The 18,634-nt window shown below is 48.2% G+C and overlaps 1 protein-coding gene and 1 pseudogene across 4 annotated transcripts in view; one reads left to right on the top strand and one right to left on the bottom strand.

Annotated features, from left to right (window-relative positions):
- PPFIA1 (PTPRF interacting protein alpha 1) overlaps window positions 1–8,236 on the bottom strand; it is an 80,286-nt gene extending 72,050 nt beyond the window's left edge. For all 4 annotated transcript variants that reach the window (XM_069566434.1, XM_069566435.1, XM_069566436.1 and 1 more), the window contains exons 1-2: window positions 8,005–8,236; window positions 6,532–6,795 (exon numbers count right to left, since the gene is read on the bottom strand). In XM_069566434.1, the coding sequence (XP_069422535.1) occupies window positions 6,532–6,795 (264 nt within the window). In that variant the 5' untranslated portion in view covers window positions 8,005–8,236. The remainder of the gene's footprint in view (window positions 1–6,531; window positions 6,796–8,004) is intronic.
- Window positions 8,237–8,705: 469 nt separating this feature from the next.
- Window positions 8,706–17,461, top strand: LOC138426682 (adenylosuccinate lyase-like; annotated as a pseudogene).
- The last annotated feature ends 1,173 nt before the right edge of the window (window positions 17,462–18,634 follow it).

Here is an 18,634-nt window from a genome sequence, read left to right as displayed (position 1 = left end):
GAAGATAATGGAGTGGCATCTGTAAAATGCTGCGAAACAAACAGCCAGCAACCTGGAGTTCTACACCCAACTAAACCACTCTTCGAAAGTGAAAGCAAAATACAGACTTTTAGGGCAAATGGAAACGAGACAACTCATCGCCCACAGACGTGAACTAAAAAAATATGAAGGCAGTTCTTTGGGAAAGAGAAAAGTAGTCTCTGACGGAAATATAAAAAGCAAGTGAAGACCAACAATGAGGTTAACTGTGAGGGTAAATATTGACTCTACAAAACGACGATAATGTCAAAAACGTCTCTAAAATTTTACAGGATAACAGAGACAAGGAGGAAACAGTCCTGTCAGGGAGGAAGTTAGACTTGAACGTGGAACGCACGCTGTGTGCGCGAATGCACACCCACAAGCTGACAGAGGGGCGCAGCTAGGAGAGCGCTGCACGCTCCTGAAGAAGGCAAGAGGGCAGGGCAGAGAGGAGGCGGGACAGACAGAACTCGGACAAGGCATCTGCAGCCGGAAATATCACAGCTACAAACAGGGCAGCACTCTCACTAAAAGATCAGCAGCGCCAAGCTGATTAAAGGGAAAACCAGACACGATGCACACATTATGCAAAGGCACCCAGGCCGACACGGGCAGAAACCCACGCGGCAGCCTCACTGCCAAACAGCGCCTGACGGAGGAAGCGCTGCTGGCGAGAAAAGGGCGCCTCATGCTGCTTCCAGTCCAGCCTAGAAGAAGACGGGGAGCCTAAATGTGAATCTGCCCAGTAACATGACCTCGCAATGTCAACACACAAGACCGGCTGAAGTAGAAAAGGGGTAGCAGCCAAGCTCATCAGCGCACTGGGAGACGGTAAAGACACATCTAGGAACGAGGCCCCCGGGGTGCAGTCACCTGCAGCCACGAAGCACCTGAAACGCGGCTGGCTCCACAGTGAGATGTGCTGCAAGCCTGAAACACACACTGGATTTTGAAGACTTAGTGTGGAAAAAGAATGCAAAATGTTTCATTAGGTTTTATCATGCTGATTACACACTGGAATGGTAATATTTTGGGTGTGTTAAATAAAATTTATTATAGTTAATTTCACCTATTTCTGCTTGATTCAGCGTGGCTACCAGAATCTGAATTACATGATTAACAAACCTGATTAATTAATACAACATGGGCCACTGCATTCCCACTGATACACGTTATTTTCAAGTGCCCAAGGAACACATAACAAAATGAATATATATTGGGCCATTAGGAAAGCTCGAATTATTTCAAAGGACTGAAATAACACAGGGATTATTACTGGAATAACTCTTATGGATTGCAATGGGCTGACAGTTTATGTACCCTCAAACTTCACCCCGCACGCAGTGATGATACTAGGAGGCAGGGACTCTGGGAGAGCATCAGGGCAGGAGGGAACGGGCTACCGTGCTGAGGACAGGGAGAAGCGGGCAGTCTAGAACCCAGGAAACAGGCTTCAGCAGACGTGGCGCCTGCTGGCACCTTGATCTTGGGACTCCCCCGCCTCCAGGACTACAAGAAGCAACTTTCTGTTGTTCACAAGCTAGTCCACAGTATTTAAGACAGTAGCCCAAAAAGATGATGATGGGGCTCTTCATGGAACTAGGCCAGAAATTAAGAAAGGGTCACTAGAAAAACCTCCCCAACACTGGGAAGTTAAATGACATACTTCTTTAAGAACTTCATGAATAATAATTTTAAAAAACACAATGAAAATTAGAAAATACTTTTACATGAAAGATAATGAAAATTTGGCTTATTCAGATTTGCGGGATGCAGTGAATTGTGTTTAGACAGTAACTTAAAACCTTAAACACAAATACTGGAAAAGAAGGAAGGCTAAAAATCAATTAAGCCTCTATCCCCAAAAACCAGAAAAAAAGGAAAGCAAACGAAGCACAAGGCAGATGAAAGAAAAAGGAGCAGAAAATGCAGAAACAGAAAACACACATGAAGCTTCTAAGAACAGAGCCGAAAGCTGGCTCTTCGAAAGGACTGATAAAACTGATGAAACCAGACAGACTGAGTAAGAAAAAGAGACAACGCACAAATCACCAGCATCAGGGATTTTTAAAAGGGGCGCCAACACATCTTGCAGATAAGAAAGATGTTATGAACCACAGTCCACTTACTAACTGGAGAGTCTGCTCGCCTCAGTAAATTCCCAGCAGGGGCGAAACGCTTTACCTAAACAGACCCAAGAAGACACCCAAAGTCAGAAAATTTTGTTTGCATGAAAAAAGTTAAATCTGAAATTAAAAGCCTCCTGACAATGAAACCAACTGGTTTTCCAACCAATTCTTCCAAAAATCTAGGAAAGAAAACAGCAATCTCACAGGAACTCTGGGGGTAAACAAGGAACACTCTCCACCTTGTTTTATAAGACTAGCATAACCTTGATACTAAAACCAACAAGGAAGAGAAGTACAAGAAAGTAAAATTACAGACTCTGAGTACAGATGAAATAATTATAAATAAAACACTAACAAAAAGTCCAACAACAAGGAGAATACACCAAGATCAGGTTGGGATTGTTTTAGAATCACAAAAATTTTTTAAAGTTAAATCACCACATAAAAGAAAAATCATCTGACTGTTTCAAAATCTGCAGAAAAATAAACTTAAGAAAATGTAATGTAATAATTTTAGTTCATGACTAAAAAAAAAAACTCTTATCAAACCAACAGGAGAATTTACATATTTTGATAAAAATATCTACCAAAAAGCTAATACCATATGTGATGGTGAAATACTGAAAGCTTTTCCTCTGATAATGGGAAAGAGACAAGGATACTTAGCCTACTTCTGCTCACCACTGTACTGGAGATCCTAGTCAGTACAATAAGGCAAGAAAAAGAGAAGGGTTATCACCGTTAGAAAGGGGAAAAACAAAGCACTTATTTGCAGACATAATTGTGTACAGATAAAAAAATACAACAATTATTTGAAATAAATGGATTCAGCAAGTGAATACAGAAAAATCAATTCTATCTCTACATATTAGTCATTTATAATGGCATTGAACATATATCTAATTAAACATGTGCAAGACATACAGCAAACTATAAACTTTTAAGATAAAGATCTAAAAAAATGGAGAGCCATATGTATTGTGTTCATGGATTATAAGAACGACATTAAAAAGATGTCATTTCTCCCCACACTGGTCAACAAATTAAATTCAACCTTAACTAAAATCCCAGCATTTTCTGGGGAAAGACGGCCAAGTAGATTCTAAACTTATCTGAAAATGCAAAGGGTCAAGATTAGCCAAGGTAATACTGATTAAGGACTCAGCTGTAGGATATAAATCACCAGATATGAATACTAAGTCAACAGTAATTTAGGCAGTGTGGCGTTTGTGCAAAAGAGACAACAAGATGAATGAAGCAGAGGGGAGTCCAGAAACAGACCCACACGCTTACAGTCACTTGATTTACAACAGAGATGACACTGGGGAAAGGATAGTTTAAAAAAGAAAATTTACAACTGGACACCCATATCTTAGAAGATCAAAAGAGGAATCAAGGCCCCTATCTCACACCAACAACCAGCCAAACAAAAACCAACTTCGGATGGATTACAGATCCAACCGTAAAAGATAAACAATAGAGCTTTTACAAGGTGGTATCTTCATACAGCTTCATGTTAATATCTTTCAACGGCCACAAGTGCATTAAAGATTACTGAAAAGACTGGTCACCTCGGATACATTAAAGTAAGCCATATTTTTTAAAGGACACCACTAAGAGAGAATAAAGGCAAACACACTCAAGAAAGTAAAAAAAAACAACAAAAAACTGCCATACAAGTACTCAGAGTATATAAAAAGAACTCCTAAATTCAACAAGAAACAAAACAGACAATCCAACTGAAAAATGGGCAAAAGGCAATTATTTCATCAAAAAAGGTATGCACATGGCACCAAACGCCCACAGAGAAGCAGCGGCTCTGCCTGCTTGGGGGCGGGCGGTGCGGGGATGGACAGGGAGTGGCAAGGTCCCACCCCACGGAGCTGCAACTGTTCCAACACCCCCAGACAGCTACAGCCAGAACCAAAGACAGCAAGGGGCAGAGCCACCGGAGGCTCACCCGGGGCGGGGGCGGGGGCACGGGGGGCGGGCGGGACAACCACCTTGGGTAGAACATACTCCATCCCCTGGCAGTGCTACGCCTTTGAACACACCCAACAGAAACGCATTCACATCCACACCAAACAGCAAGGGAGAACACTCAGGGCAGCATCTGTGAAGCCTAGAAACGACTCAGATGCCACGAGCAACAGGAAGAGTACATTACGGTACACTCATGCATGTGCTCAGTCGTGTCCACCTCTCTGCGACCCCGTGGACTATACCGCCCACCAGGCTCCTCTCTCCATGGAATTTTCCAGGCTAGAATACTGGAGCGGGTTGCCATTTCCTACTCCAGGAAATTTTCCCAACCTAGGGGTCAAACCTGCGACTCCTGGATTGGCAGGTGGGTTCTTTACCACCGAGCTGTCTGGGAAGCCCGATGGGACATTCATACACTGGGTTACATAGCAGATGGGAACAGACAAACCTGCACGGACAGAGCTCGCAAAGATGACGCTGAATGAAAGTCAGGAAATAAATGTACACATTACTTTCACATACATAAAGTTAAGAACATCAAATTAATCAATGATGAAAAGACTCCGGTTAGCTCTGGGAGAGATCCTGGGAGCGGGTGGGAGGGGCTCCTGGGAAGCCTGAGAACGTTCTTTTCTCGGTCCAGGCAGTAATTACAAGAGTGTGTTCACTGGGTGAAAAATTCACTGCAATGTACACTTAAGATGTGTGAATTTTTCTGACCTATGTTCTGTTACAGTAAAGTGTTTTTTTTTTTTAAGTACATTGTTACTTCCTACATAATCTGGCAGGAGTTAATTCACACGCCTACCTGGTCACACAATTAGCCACCAAACAGACTACAGATGCCAAGAAAGGGAAGGTTCCAAGTAAGGCTTACTTGTCGGTTCCCATGTTTCTAAAACGTTGGACTCAGGCGCTCAGTAGGTGAGCGGTGACGTCATCGCATTCTTCACTCAACAAGGCATTTCCAGGCTACACAACGGAGCAGCTGAGCAACTGTCCCCCTGCTGGTGTGACAAGCTCCACTGCGAGAGACTGGACTCGACAAAACTCACAGCCCTTCCCTGTTTCATCCCTGTGTTTATCCCTCAAAAAACTAGACGTCCGCGGCTGCACCTCAAATTACAAGACAAATACAATTATGAAAAAACAAAAGAAAAATGCCCAAGTACTGAAAAGATTTACAAACACTACAACGAAAGCCCAGTAAAGCACAACCTGGGCAATCCTTCGAGGCCCGTGGTGGTGGCGGCGGCGGCTGTTCAAGTCTAAGTCGTGTCCAGCTCTTTGTGACCCCGTGGGCTGCAGCACACCAGTCCTTCACGATCTCCTAGAGACAGTGTTACTGGTGATAACACTGGACCCAAACAAACCTGGTAATTTACAAGACTCAAATGGGAAAAACACTTCCATGATTCTCATGTCTGACAGAGAAGGAACGTCATAGCACTGCCATAAAATTCCTGTTGCTAAAGAGGAAGTCCACATGTTTGGCTTATCAATCTTTCAGGAGACTTGACGAAAGCCAAGAAATGCATTAAGGCTAGTAATTATTCATTTACTAATTTACCACCACAGACCCATCACGAGAGAATGCACGCACGCTTATTCAGGTCTATCTGACGGCACCATAAAGGCGCCTATCATGAGTAAGCCAAACGGCGCCTCCGCAGCCATAAACACCCGAGGAAACTTCACGGCTCCCGCTACACTGCGCCACCCACCTCACAGTCTTCAGCTGACACCTCCCTGCACCTATCATCAGATCCTCACTCGGCACCGCAAGAAAAGGCCTGGAGACACGGCTCTAAACGCAATACCCTTAGATGAAAAACCTTGTTGTGACTGTGAACTTTATAATCTTCAGCTGCTAAAGAGAAAGTGCCGAAGGAACCCACCTTCTATCCTCTGAAACAAACTTGACTTACAAAGCACCTGGCTGCTGAGAAAGGCAGACTATAAATATATTCTTCCTGGGAGATCCATTCCATTTGTCCAGGACACTGCATTAGGAAACTGGAAATCCGTGATGCAACCCACAGAGTCACACGATTAGGAGGGGAAAGGCTTACGGCAACAAAGCAGAAGGCAGAGACTCGTTACTTGGTGGCCCTTTTTTCCAAAACTCTGCAGCGCTTCTCCAAATCTAGGCGGCTCCTTCTGCTGACCCCCCAAAGAGATGAACAGGACCGATAAGGTGTCTTCACAGGACTCGACAGTACACGAGTTTGCTCTAGCTAAGACGTTTAATCCCCCAGGAACTCTATCTGTATGTGACTTACAAATAACAGAACCACCGCTAAGCAAGTGATGATGGCAAAATACACATCTAAAATAGCAGCATGCCCCCCCAAAAAAAGCATTTAGACAAAAACCTGCAGGGGAAAGTCATCCATACCTGTGGAAGCGCAGTATTGAGCTGCCTCTGCAAGGAATCTCTTTCGTGACCAACCTCATGCAGTTTCCCCTGGGTTAATGCCAGCGTTTCTTGGGTCTCTCTCAGCGTGTCGAGAAGACGGTCCCTCTCTTCCAGCATGGACACCATCAACTGTTCAAAATGTGAGTCCGCATCCGGCTGCGAAGGGGAGCTGGACCCTTGGCTCCCGCTTCCTCCCGGGGGGCCTTCGGCTTCACTGATGGTCGGCATCACCTCGCACATCATCTTGGAAACAAAAGACCCGGACCACCGTCATGGGGCGCTTCTAAATAAAGGCTTCTACAAAGCTGCAACTTTCTAGCTATCTGGAGCTGATAAATGAAAGGCCTTACTATTTCCAGATCTGACTGTTAGGCTCTGTAGAGAGAAGTACGCTGGGAAAATACACACAGGCCTATCCGAAGTGCAAGGCACACCCAAGATGAAGACATGAATACTGACGATCATCAGTGAAGGGGTGGGTAAAGACCAAAAAGACTACCCCTCACATAAGGGACAACCCTTGTGGCATTTTGTTTGCAAAGCCGTACTTTCTGATTGTTGAGAAACAAGCGTGCTTCTGTAACCCCCCCCTTTTTTTTTTCCTCCTTTCTTATTTCCCGGTTGGGGGGGGGGGTGGGGCGGGGAGCGGCGAGGGAGGTAGAAAGTCAAAACACGTGCCACCCAATCATGTTTCAGGAAAAAGCACAGAAGGAGCATACAGTCAGTAAAACTGACAAGTACAAAACCCATCAGGCATCTTACAGGAATGTGTACAGTCAGCTCCGGGGAAGGACCGACTAGCTCCCCGGATTCTTGGGCTGGATTTGGTGAGCGCTAAACGGGAACTAGGCTCGTTACGGACTGCGAGAGGTGCATTTGCAAAGACTCCGCTGGTTGGTCAGTCAACCTCACTTATGTAAGGTCACAGCCTCTCCCCCCACCACCCTACTCCCTCCCCCCCAAAATATTCCACAATGGAAATATAGCGGGTCGAGATGGATAAATAGGAATGGAGGAAAAGTGAAGGGTGAGACTACCAGAGGCTCCTCTGTCTCAAATGTAATGACGGGGCGAGGGGCGGTGCTCCGGGGTCGGCGGACCTCCGGGACAGAGATGCCCAGCCGCGCACCGCGCACCGGACGAGAACGACGCCTCTACCCGGCTCGCACCCGCGCCCCGGTGCGGCAGCAGCGGGGACCCCAGGGCGCAGGGGACCGGTCTCCACGGAGCCCGGCCTGGCCCCGAGTCCTCGTCCCTGCGCCCAGCGCTGGGTCACCTGGCGCCGGGGTCAGGGAGGTGGGGGGGGGGGGCGGCGCACTGCCCCGCGAGCCCGTCCGCCGGGGGTCCCCCCGGGCCGCGCCCCCCGCTCCCGGGGGCGCTGACACTAAGCAGCCGTGCGCCGCCCGGGGCCCCGCTCCGCACCGACCCTGCCTCGGTGCCCCGCTGCCTTACCTTGCTCGCCGGCGGGAGCGGGCGAGGACGTTCCGCGGGCGGCTGCTCGCTCCAGGCGAGCTCCGGGCCCGACGAAGGCAGCCCGCCGCCCGCCGCCCGCCCCGCGCCCCGCGCCCCGCGCCCCGCGGCCCCGGGCCCGCCGCCCCCAGTCACTGAGGCCGGCCCGCGGCCGGACACTGGCGGAGCGCAGGAGGAGCGGGCCCGGCGGCGCGTCGCCGGCGTCAACGTGCCCGACGTCGGGCGCGTCGGCGCAGCGTCAGCGCCGAGCGCCGCCGGCACGCCCCGCCCCGTCCCCCAGCCCGGGAGAGGCGCGCGGGGGCGGCGGAGTGCGCAAGTGCCACCACCTCCTCAGTGGCGGGGGCTGGCCTCTCGAGCTCAGACTAGCTGGGTCTGACCGGAGCCACGCCCCAAACCCCGCCCCAGACCCCGCCCCAAGCCCCACTCCGAGCCACGCCCCCAACCCCAGGTGGGTGGGCCGATTTCGAGCCCCGCCCCGAGCCCCGCCCAAGTGGGTGCGCTGTTGCCGAGCCGAGGCTCTGGGCTCCCGGGTCCCGGGTCTGTGCCGCGTCCTGGGCAGGATCTTCCGCCTGGGGCTGTCTCCAGATCTCCGCTGACAGCCGCGGGGGTTCACCAACAGTCGTCATCGAGCGTCCACTGGAGTCAGGTTCTGACGGCGAAGGTCACCGCTGCATCCACACCTGATGGTAGAGCGCGCCCCGCTGCAAGTCACCGGCTCGCAGCCTGCGGACAGGCCTCCGGAGCCGCCCAGGAGCCAATCCTTGCACCACTCGGAAGGACGCGGTCTCAACGCAAGGCCCCTTACCGAGCTTCACCTGCAGACCCGGGGAGACAGAGGTGGCAGCGTGATGTGGACGCTCCTGGTCGCTGCGCCGAGAAGGCAGACTTTGGAGCCAGACCCTCCAACTTCAACTTCCAGCAGACGCTTCTCCCCGCAGTGTGGGCCTGAGCAACGGGGAATGGGGGAATGAATGATACAGACCCACCCCAGGGCTGTTCTAAGAAACGGAATTTGTAGGGAGCCACCGAGTCACCTGACTCGGGAAGTACTCAGCGAATGACGGGCATTTTTATCTTTCTCAAACATTGTTATCCTTTTCATATCCATATGTCATCCTTGCTCAAACGTTTAAAAATGCCTTCTATGCACCAAGTCCTGTGCTAGACTTTGCAGATACAGATATTAATTAGTGTACTTTAAATTAAAGCAGGTGCTTGCCGCTCAAGATCTGTCTCCTGGATCACAAGCTGAAGTGTCTGGGCATTGTTGCCAAGCGATGCTGGCCACTGCTTGGCTAAGTCTAAGCCACCAGGGTACCCTGTTGAGAAAAGGCTGCATGGGGCGAGGCGTGGGGGCGCGGAGGGGAGGGGGGAGCGGTGAGCGGAAGTGTGAAGTCTTCCGAGGTGGTTTCCTTGAGTTCCGGTTGTGAGCTTACCAAGAACAGGTGCTAAGAGGTCCATGACCACACCTTTCATTCATGTGTTTGTTCATTCAATAAATATTTGAAAGACTCCATATAAATGTGAATTTGCACCCCCTGATCCTGGGTCTGGAACAGAGGTAAGGATCCAGCTCTCCCCAGGTTACCAGCTGAATTCATATTGCGGCCGTGCTCAGAAGGTACCTGCATCCTAAGAGATCAGCCCAATACTGAAACTGTCCACAGGGTGAAATGTTCACTCACCTCGTGAACGTTTACAGAGCACGCTGAACCAGGCGCGGCCTAGATGTGGGGAACAGGAGACTGCCAAGCTTCACCGTTCGCCCAGCTCCCAGCCTGGAGCGGGGAAGAGAAACCGATTATCACAATGCTGGCCCTCTAGAGTGTGTGACGGAGTGTCCTGGGAACACAGAAGAGGGGGAACCAGCTCTCCGTCTGGCATCGCGAGGGTTTCACAGAGGGAAACATCTGGGCTGGGTCTCAGGATGTGCAGTTTTCCAAGCAGAGAAGGGAGAAGCCCAGACCACTTGGTAGAGCGGCAGGAAAATGAGAATCCCAGATTTCACTCGCTTTCATTCATTCATTCCATTCCTTCAGATTGCCAAATCAGTAAGAGGAAAATTGTAAACAACCTCCAATGACCAGCAAAAAAAAAAAACAAAAAACACTGGTTAAATCATTGCCCTGCAAATGACAGAAAGCTTGATGGTATATTTTAGATGACCACCAAATGACAGGCAAAATTCCTTATCCTGATTGTAATGGTAATTACATGGCTACACGTGCTGATCAACTCTCACACAACTGTACATTTTCTAGATATTTTATTTTTACTTTATTATTTATTTATTTGGCTGCATCTGGTCTTAGTGGTCCACCAGGGAAGTCCCCAGAACTGTACATTCATATGTTATTTATGCCCTTACTTTTTAAATGGGAAAAAGCTTAAAAAAAAAAATAACAAGTTACACACAAGAATATACAGTGCAAGCCCACATTAAAAAAAAAACAAAACTGTTTAGATAAAGTATGTATTATGTAAAATTTGTTATCTTGTCTCTGAAAAATTCTAAATATTATTAATCAAACTGATAAAATTTTAGTAAAATGAGTTTTACATGAGATGAAATATTTTGGAAAACTAAAATTCAATTTTAGTCTGGAGTTTATAAAAGGAACCATGTGTCCATATATGAAAACACCGTTACTGTACCCAGTTCTTTTATGTTTCTCTATATATGCCCGTTACTGTACCCAGTTCTTTTATGTTTCTCTATATATGCCCGTTACTGTATCCAGTTCTTTTATGTTTCTCTATATATGCCCGTTACTGTACCCAGTTCTTTTATGTTTCTCTATATATGCCCGTTACTGTATCCAGTTCTTTTATGTTTCTCTATATATGCCCGTTACTGTACCCAGTTCTTTTATGTTTCTCTATATATGCCCGTTACTGTATCCAGTTCTTTTATGTTTCTCTATATATGCCCGTTACTGTACCCAGTTCTTTTATGTTTCTCTATATATGCCCGTTACTGTATCCAGTTCTTTTATGTTTCTCTATATATGCCCGTTACTGTACCCAGTTCTTTTATGTTTCTCTATATATGCCCGTTACTGTACCCAGTTCTTTTATGTTTCTCTATATATGCCCGTTACTGTACCCAGTTCTTTTATGTTTCTCTATATATGCCCGTTACTGTACCCAGTTCTTTTATGTTTCTCTATATATGCCCGTTACTGTACCCAGTTCTTTTATGTTTCTCTATATATGCCCGTTACTGTACCCAGTTCTTTTATGTTTCTCTATATATGCCCGTTACTGTACCCAGTTCTTTTATGTTTCTCTATATATGCCCGTTACTGTACCCAGTTCTTTTATGTTTCTCTATATATGCCCGTTACTGTACCCAGTTCTTTTATGTTTCTCTATATATGCCCGTTACTGTACCCAGTTCTTTTATGTTTCTCTATATATGCCCGTACATAGATATTCCTGGAAAGAGTTAACGTCAGCCTATTGGCAGTGGTTGTCTTTGAGGGGAACTGTGGGTAGTTTTCATTTTCTTCTTTGTGCTATCCAGATACTTTATCATGACTGTACATCCTTTTTTATCATTAGTGGAAAACCCCCCACCAATGTTACTTTAATAAAATCTAAGCAAGAACAAACCATGGAAAATTGCTTTCAGGAAGCTCAGATGACATTTCAATGTACTAATTTATATCACTCAACTAAACTCTTTCCCAGAAGTATCTACCTGAAAAATATTTCAGCAGCTCAGTCAGGAAAACAAAGAACATGGAAAATGTTTTCTCTCCAATTTTTCTATTAAAAGTCAATAAAATATTGGGGGTACAGGTGTGGAGAATTTTTTTTTTTTTTTTTTTGCTGTGGCCAGAGTTGTGTTTTCACAAATGTGCCTGCCAGCTTGACTCTCCAGATGATGAAGATGTCCGCTTTGAGCGTGGCCTGGGCCACCTCCCCTGTCTAGAAATGTAAGGGGCTCGGGAGGAGGGTTCCTGTGAGATGAGTGTGTGGCCTGGCCTCAGTCACAGAGATCTGAGTGCATCCCAAGTCTATTAGAATGTGCAAAGCAACCTAAGGAACCGTGTGTGTGTGTGTGTGTGCGTGTGTGTGAGTGTGTGTTAGTTGCTCAGTCATGTCTGACTCTTTGCAACCCCATGGACTGTAGCCCACCAGGCTCCTCTCTCCACGGAATTCTGCAGGTAAGAATCTGGAGTGGGTTTGCCGTTTCTTTCTCTAAGGGATATTCCTGACCCAGGGGTTGAAGCTGGGGCTCCTGCATTGCTTTACCATCTGAACTACTAGGGAAGCCCTGCTGAATGGTAGTAGGCAATACTGTTGGAAGGGTAGGGGAGCATAGGTCCAAGCTGAGGGCAGGTGGTGGAGGCTGTGGCTCTCCATTCAAGAGGAAGGAGCTGAAGCTCAGAGATGCAAAAAGCATTTGCCCAGCAGCACCCAGCTAATTTAAGAAGAGCTGGGACTGGAACTTTGAGTGAACTGGGGGCTTAACTGCTGATCTAGCCACTATACTTGAGAGAAGGAATGGTCTCTTGAAGGGACCGCCAAGGACTAAGCATTTTATCAGTGGGTCTCAGTGCTGTCCCAGTGGTCCTGTCCCCTGCAGAGGAGGCAGGGGCCCTGGGCTTCACTAGCTCCCCGGCTTTAACCATTAGAACCAACCCTATTTGGCTTTCCCACGTATCCCTGCCAATGGGGTGGGAATCGGGGGTGGGGGATGGCGGGCAAACAAGGAGAAAGAAAAAGAAAGAAGGCTGTGTTTGTGTATTTAGCTCTGAAGGTCATTTCCCACATGGCTGCTCCTGTAGCCTTCCCACTCCACGCAGGGGGAAACTGAGGTCCCAGTGGCCACCAGGCAGGGAAGATCACGGGCCTGCGTGTTACCGTTTCCACGGCAACTCTGTTTCCCACAGTCAACCAGTTAGCTGCAGTTCTGGTCCACGGCTGAGCCTGTTGGGAGCTTGGTCAGTGCACATTCATCCCCAAGAGCCTGAAGGAGAAAATCCCCTGTACAGAGCATTTACAGGGAACCCCTTACTCATAGAACCTCACTGAATCCTCCCCAATGTACCCTTCCTTTCAAGGAGACGAACGCTGGGATGTGGAGGTACCAGATTACCAGCCCAATGCCCGCAGTTCATGATTCAGTAGAAGGTGGGGCTAACCCCAAACTGACTCTAAAGCCAGTTATTGTGATGTTACATCAGAAAGAGTCCCCAGGCCCCCAAACCTGGGGACAAAATCCCTAGACCAGGGCAGGGCCGCCAAGGCACTAAGTCTGGCACCCATGGAGGGCCTGTGAGCCTCTCCCTGGCATTGCCCCAGCAGTGCCACTCACAGGGAGGCACTAGCTCCTCGAGGATCTCAGGGCTCCCACACAAGCATGAAGACTTCTGTGTCTTACATCTGTGTGATTATATTTTAAAAGCAAGTCATAAACTCCTTGCAACTTGCTTCTCTTGACAACTTCATTATGTGCTTCAGATAGAGCCGATCCAATAAAAACACCCAGCAATTGGAGGAAGAACGGTACAGGCAGGTTGTTCAGACTCTCCGAGGGCTCAGCTGGGACCCCAGCACTGACCTCTACCTTAACCTTGGGTGAGGTCCATACCCATGCTAAGCCTCAGCCTCTTCATCTGCAGACAGGAATAATTACAGTGGGACATTGTGAGACTCGTGGAAGGAGATGAGAGGTGGCTGTCCTGGCGGTCCCACTGGCTCCCTGCCCAGGCCAGTCATCAGGCCGCTCTTTGAAAGGCACTTTTGCACAGTAGTTACAAATGCAGGCTCTGGAGCCCGGTGGACTAGCTCAAGTCTTGGCTCTGCTTTTTTGTGGCATGGCTGTGCATTCTTAGACAAATTGCTTGGGCCTCGATTTCCTCACCCCTAAAGTGAAGATGATAGAACCACCTCATAGGGTGGCTTGGAGGGTTATGCAAGTTGGATAGGGCGATCGCTATTATTCACAGCAAATAGGTGAGGAGAAGATGGAAACAGTGACAGACTGTATTTTCTTGGGCTCCAAAGTCACTGTAGGGGTGACAGCAGCCATGAAATTAGAAGACGCTTGCTTCCTGGAGGAAAAGCCTCAGCGTATTAAAAAGCAGAGGCATCACTTTGCCAACAAAGGTCCATCTAGTCAATGCTATGGTTTTCCAGTAGTCATGTATGGATGTGAGAGCTGGACCATAAAGGAGGCGGAATGCTGAAGAATTGATGCTTTTGAACTGTGGTGTTGGAGAAGACTCTTGAGAGTCCCTGGGACTGCAAGGAGATCCAACCAGTCCATCCTAAAGGAAATCAGTCCCGAATATTCATTGAAGGGACTGATGCTGAAGATGAAGCTCCAATACTTTGGCCACCTGATGCGAAGAACTGACTTACTGAAAAAGACCCTGATGCTGGGAAAGATTGAAGGCGGTAGAGAAGGGGACGACAGAGGGTGAGATGTTTGGATGGCACCAGCAACTTAATGGACATGAGTTTGAACAAACTGAGGGAGATAGTGAAGGACAGGGAAGCCTGGCGTGCTGTAGTCCATGGGGTTGAAGAAAGTCGAAAACAACTGAGAGACTCAACAACAACAACAAATTATCACCCGAGGTGGTCCCTTTCATCCGTGCCATGCCCATCCACCCTGGAGAGAGTCAGGATTCAGCTGAGTCTTCTGACATCTCATTGCCCTTTGCCCCTGAAAGGCTAGGAGAGTGACTGGACCCTTATCTCTTCAACACCACATAAGAGAGAATGCAGGCATTTGTGGGGGTTCCCTCTCTGTCATCAGGCTTCCCGAGTGGTTCAGACGGTAAATAATCTGCCTGCAATGCAGGAGACCTGGGTTCAATCCCTGGGTTGGGACGATCCCCTGGAGAAGGGAATGGCTACACACTTTCAGTATTCTTGCCTGGAGAATCCCATAGACATAGGAGCCTGGCGGGCCACAGTCCATGGGGTCGCAAAGAATCGGACACGACTGAGCAACTTTCACTTCTCTTCTTCTCCCTCTCTGTCAGGAGAACAGTGTGGGGAGAAAGTCTCGTGGCTCTTCTTCCTGTCTGCTCCCTGACCTTCAGAACATATGACCGGAAGCTGCTTCTTGAGGCCACAGGGGGAGACACTGCCCATTGGGTTTCCAGGCAGGAATTCCTTCCCACAATTTCTCAGGAAAGTTACATTTTAGCCAATGCCAAATAGTGTGAAAAACCAGTCAATACATGGAGACAATTTCAGTTCAGTTCAGTTCAGTAGCTCAGTCGTGTCCGACTCTTTGTGACCCCGTGATTCGCAGCACGCCAGGCCTCCCTGTCCATCACCAACTCCTAGAGTTCACTCAGACTCACGTCCATCGAGCCGGTGATGCCATCCAGCCATCTCATCCTCGGACGTCCCCTTCTCCTCCTGCCTCCAATCCCTCCCAGCATCAGAGTCTTTTCCAATGAGTCAACTCTTCGGATGAGGTGGCCAAAGTACTGGAGTTTCAGCTTTAGCATCATTCCTTCCAAAGAAATCCCATGGAGACAAAGGGAAAAGCATTCTCTTTGGAGAATCAAATAGTCGACATGAAGAGGTTACCGGCTGGAAGGAATTCACTGATGAGGTCAAAAGCAAGGGCAGGCAGTTCCAGCAGGGTGCAGAGTTTGGGATGGCGGCAGAGGGGCAACCGTGGTGGGCAGGAGGCAGCCTGCAGGCATGACAGCTACCGCTCATTGCTTGCCTCCTGTTTTCCAGCCCAGAGATGTGCTTCGTGTTTAGTAACAGGTACAAACTTCAGACCTGGCAGCAGCTCTGGTTGTGGCTGGCGGAGGCCGAGCAGACACTGGGTTCACCTAACACAGATGAACAAATCCAGGAGGTGAAATCTAACCTGGACAATCCCAACTTCAAGATGGCAGCTGAGGAGGAGAAGCAGTTACCACGTGCTTTGATGGTCCACGTGCACACGTTTGCCCACTGCTGCCCCAAAGCCGCTGGCATTATCCATCCTGGCTCCACCCCCTGCTATGTGGGAAACAATACAGACCTCATTGTTCTTAGAAATGCATTTGACCTGCTTTTGCCAAAGCTTGCCAGGGTGATCTCTCAGCTTGCCGACTTTGCCAAGGAATGAGCCGAGCTTCCCACCTTAGGTTTCACACATTTCCAGCCTGCTCAGCTGACCACAGTTGGGAAATGTTGCTGTCTCTGGATTCAGGATCTGGGCATGGATCTCCAGAACCTGAAGCGTGTCCGGGATGAGCTGTGCTTCCAAGGCGTGAAGGGCACCACCGGCACCCAGGCCAGCTCCCTGCAGCTCTCCGAGGGAGGTGATCAAAAGGGAGAGCAGCTTGACAAGACGGTGACAGAAAAGGCAGGATTCAAGAGGGTTTTCATCTTCACGGGGGAGACCTATGCACGAAAAGTAGATGTTGAGGTGCTCTTTGTGCTGACTCGCTTGGGGGCATCGGTGCACAGGATTTGTACCGACATACGACTCCTGGCAAACCTCAAGGAGTTGCAGGAATCCTTTGAAAAACAGCAGATTGGCTCAAATGCAACACTTTCAGCAGAACCCTACACGCTCAGAGCAGCGCCGCAGCCTGGCCCGTCTCCTGATGACCCTCGTCGTGGAACCCCTGCAGACAGCGTCTGTGCTGTAGTTTGAACGCACACCTGATGACCGTGCCAACTGACGAATCAGTTTGGCTGAGGCGTTTCTCACTGCAGAAAGTGAAAGTTGCTCAGTCATGTCCGACTCTTTGTGACCCCATGGATTACAGCCCACCAGGCTCCTCTGTCCCTGGGATTCTCCAGGCAAGAGTACTGGAGTGAGTAGCCAGTCTCTTCTCCAGGGGATCTTGCCAACCCAGGGATCGAACCCAGGTCTCCCGCATTGCAGGCAGATTCTTTACCAGCTGAGCTGCAAGAGAAGCCCAAGAATACTGGAGTGGGTTGCCTATCCCTTCTCCAGGGGATCATCCCAACCCAGGAAACGAACCGGGGTTTCTTGCATTGCAGGTGGATTCTTTACCAACTGAGCTATGAGGAAAGCCCTTCTCACTGCAGATACTGTATTAAATATGTTGCAGAACACTTCTGAAGGATTGGTGGGATACCCCAATGTAACCAAGCGGCGCGTTCTGCAGGAGCTGCCTTTCACGGCCACAGAGAACATCATTATGGGCATGGTGAAAGCCTGGGGTAACTGCCAGGCTTGCCAGAAAATCAGAGTGCTCTCACAGCAGGCAGCTGCCGTGGTCAAGCAGGAAGGGGGTGAAAGTCACCTCACTGAGCACACCCAGCCTGATGCCTACTTCAGTCCAGTCCACTCCCACTGGACCGTTTACTGGATCCTTCTTCTTTCACTGGCCATGCATCCTGGCAGGTACAGGGATTCTTGGAAGAGGAGGTGTGTCCCCTGCGAAAACCACAGGAAAGTGTGATGCAGGTGAAGGCAGAATTATGTCTGTAGAGTTGGAAGAGAATTAAACAGAAAGCCATTGTTGGCTCTGTTAACTTTTACTGCACAGTCATAAAAGCTATTACTCTAGTGCCGTATTTTATCTCAAGAATTGCTACCATAAATTAATACAGCAGTGTTTTTCCCATGGTGCTTTCATATTTCTCAGCTTTGCAATGCAGAAATAAATTGCATGGTAGTTGGACTCTGCTTTTCACAGGAAAAAAAAAAAAAAAAAAAAGCAAGGGCAGGAAGCGCTCTCATGTGGAGCTGAAGGATAAGGTTGACTTTCGGGAACCAGGTCAGAAGCACAGGGGCCAGAATCGGCCACCACGGAGCCAGTCTGGCTTATGGCTGCGGCACATTGTAAGCGCCTGCCCAGGGCCCTGTTTCTGCCAGGGTGAGTCATTCTCATGAATAAAGTAAATATGATTGAGTTTATACACACAGGACACTTCACACACATGCTGTGAGTGGTGTTCTAAGGAATGAATGAACAAGTCCTTAAACTGGTAATTTTAGAGTGCGATTCTGTGTGAGGCTGTTAAACTTTCCCAGGGATCTCAGTGTCGTGTGATTTGAGTCCCACCCAATAATACCTTGTGCCACGTCTCACTGTTTGAATATTCACTGTAAGCTATGGTTTTGTGAAGCAGATGCAATTTAGCCACTAAAAAAGTGACCTCATGGAGACGGAAACAGGCATTCCATTGACGATTGAAATTGAAAGAATGCTGGAGTAGCAATACTCATATCAGACAAAATAGGCTTTAACATAAAGGCTGTTACAAAAGACGGAGAAGGACACTGCGTAATAATCAAGGGATCAATCCAAGAAAAAGATAGAATAATTGTAAATATATATATACCCAACACAGGAGCACCTAAGTATATAAGGAGAAATCAACAGTAACACAATAATAGTGGGGTACTTTAACATCCCACTCACATCAGTGAACTGAACATCCACACAGAAAATCAATAAGGCCAGGTGACTTAAATGACGTATTGGGCCAGATGGACTTAAGTGATATCTGTAGTGTTCTATCCCCAAGCAGCACACTGCACATTCTTCTCAAGTGCACATGGGATATTCTCCAGAACAGATCACAATGGAGGCCACGAAGCAAGCCTTGGCAAATTTAAGAAAACTGAAATCATATCAAGCATCTTTTCTGACCACAA

The sequence above is a fragment of the Ovis canadensis genome, chromosome 21 (genome assembly GCF_042477335.2).
Source record: "Ovis canadensis isolate MfBH-ARS-UI-01 breed Bighorn chromosome 21, ARS-UI_OviCan_v2, whole genome shotgun sequence".
Classification (NCBI taxonomy): Eukaryota; Metazoa; Chordata; class Mammalia; order Artiodactyla; family Bovidae; genus Ovis; species Ovis canadensis.
Note: the sequence above shows the minus strand (reverse complement) of the source record. Positions and strands in the feature narration are given on the sequence as shown.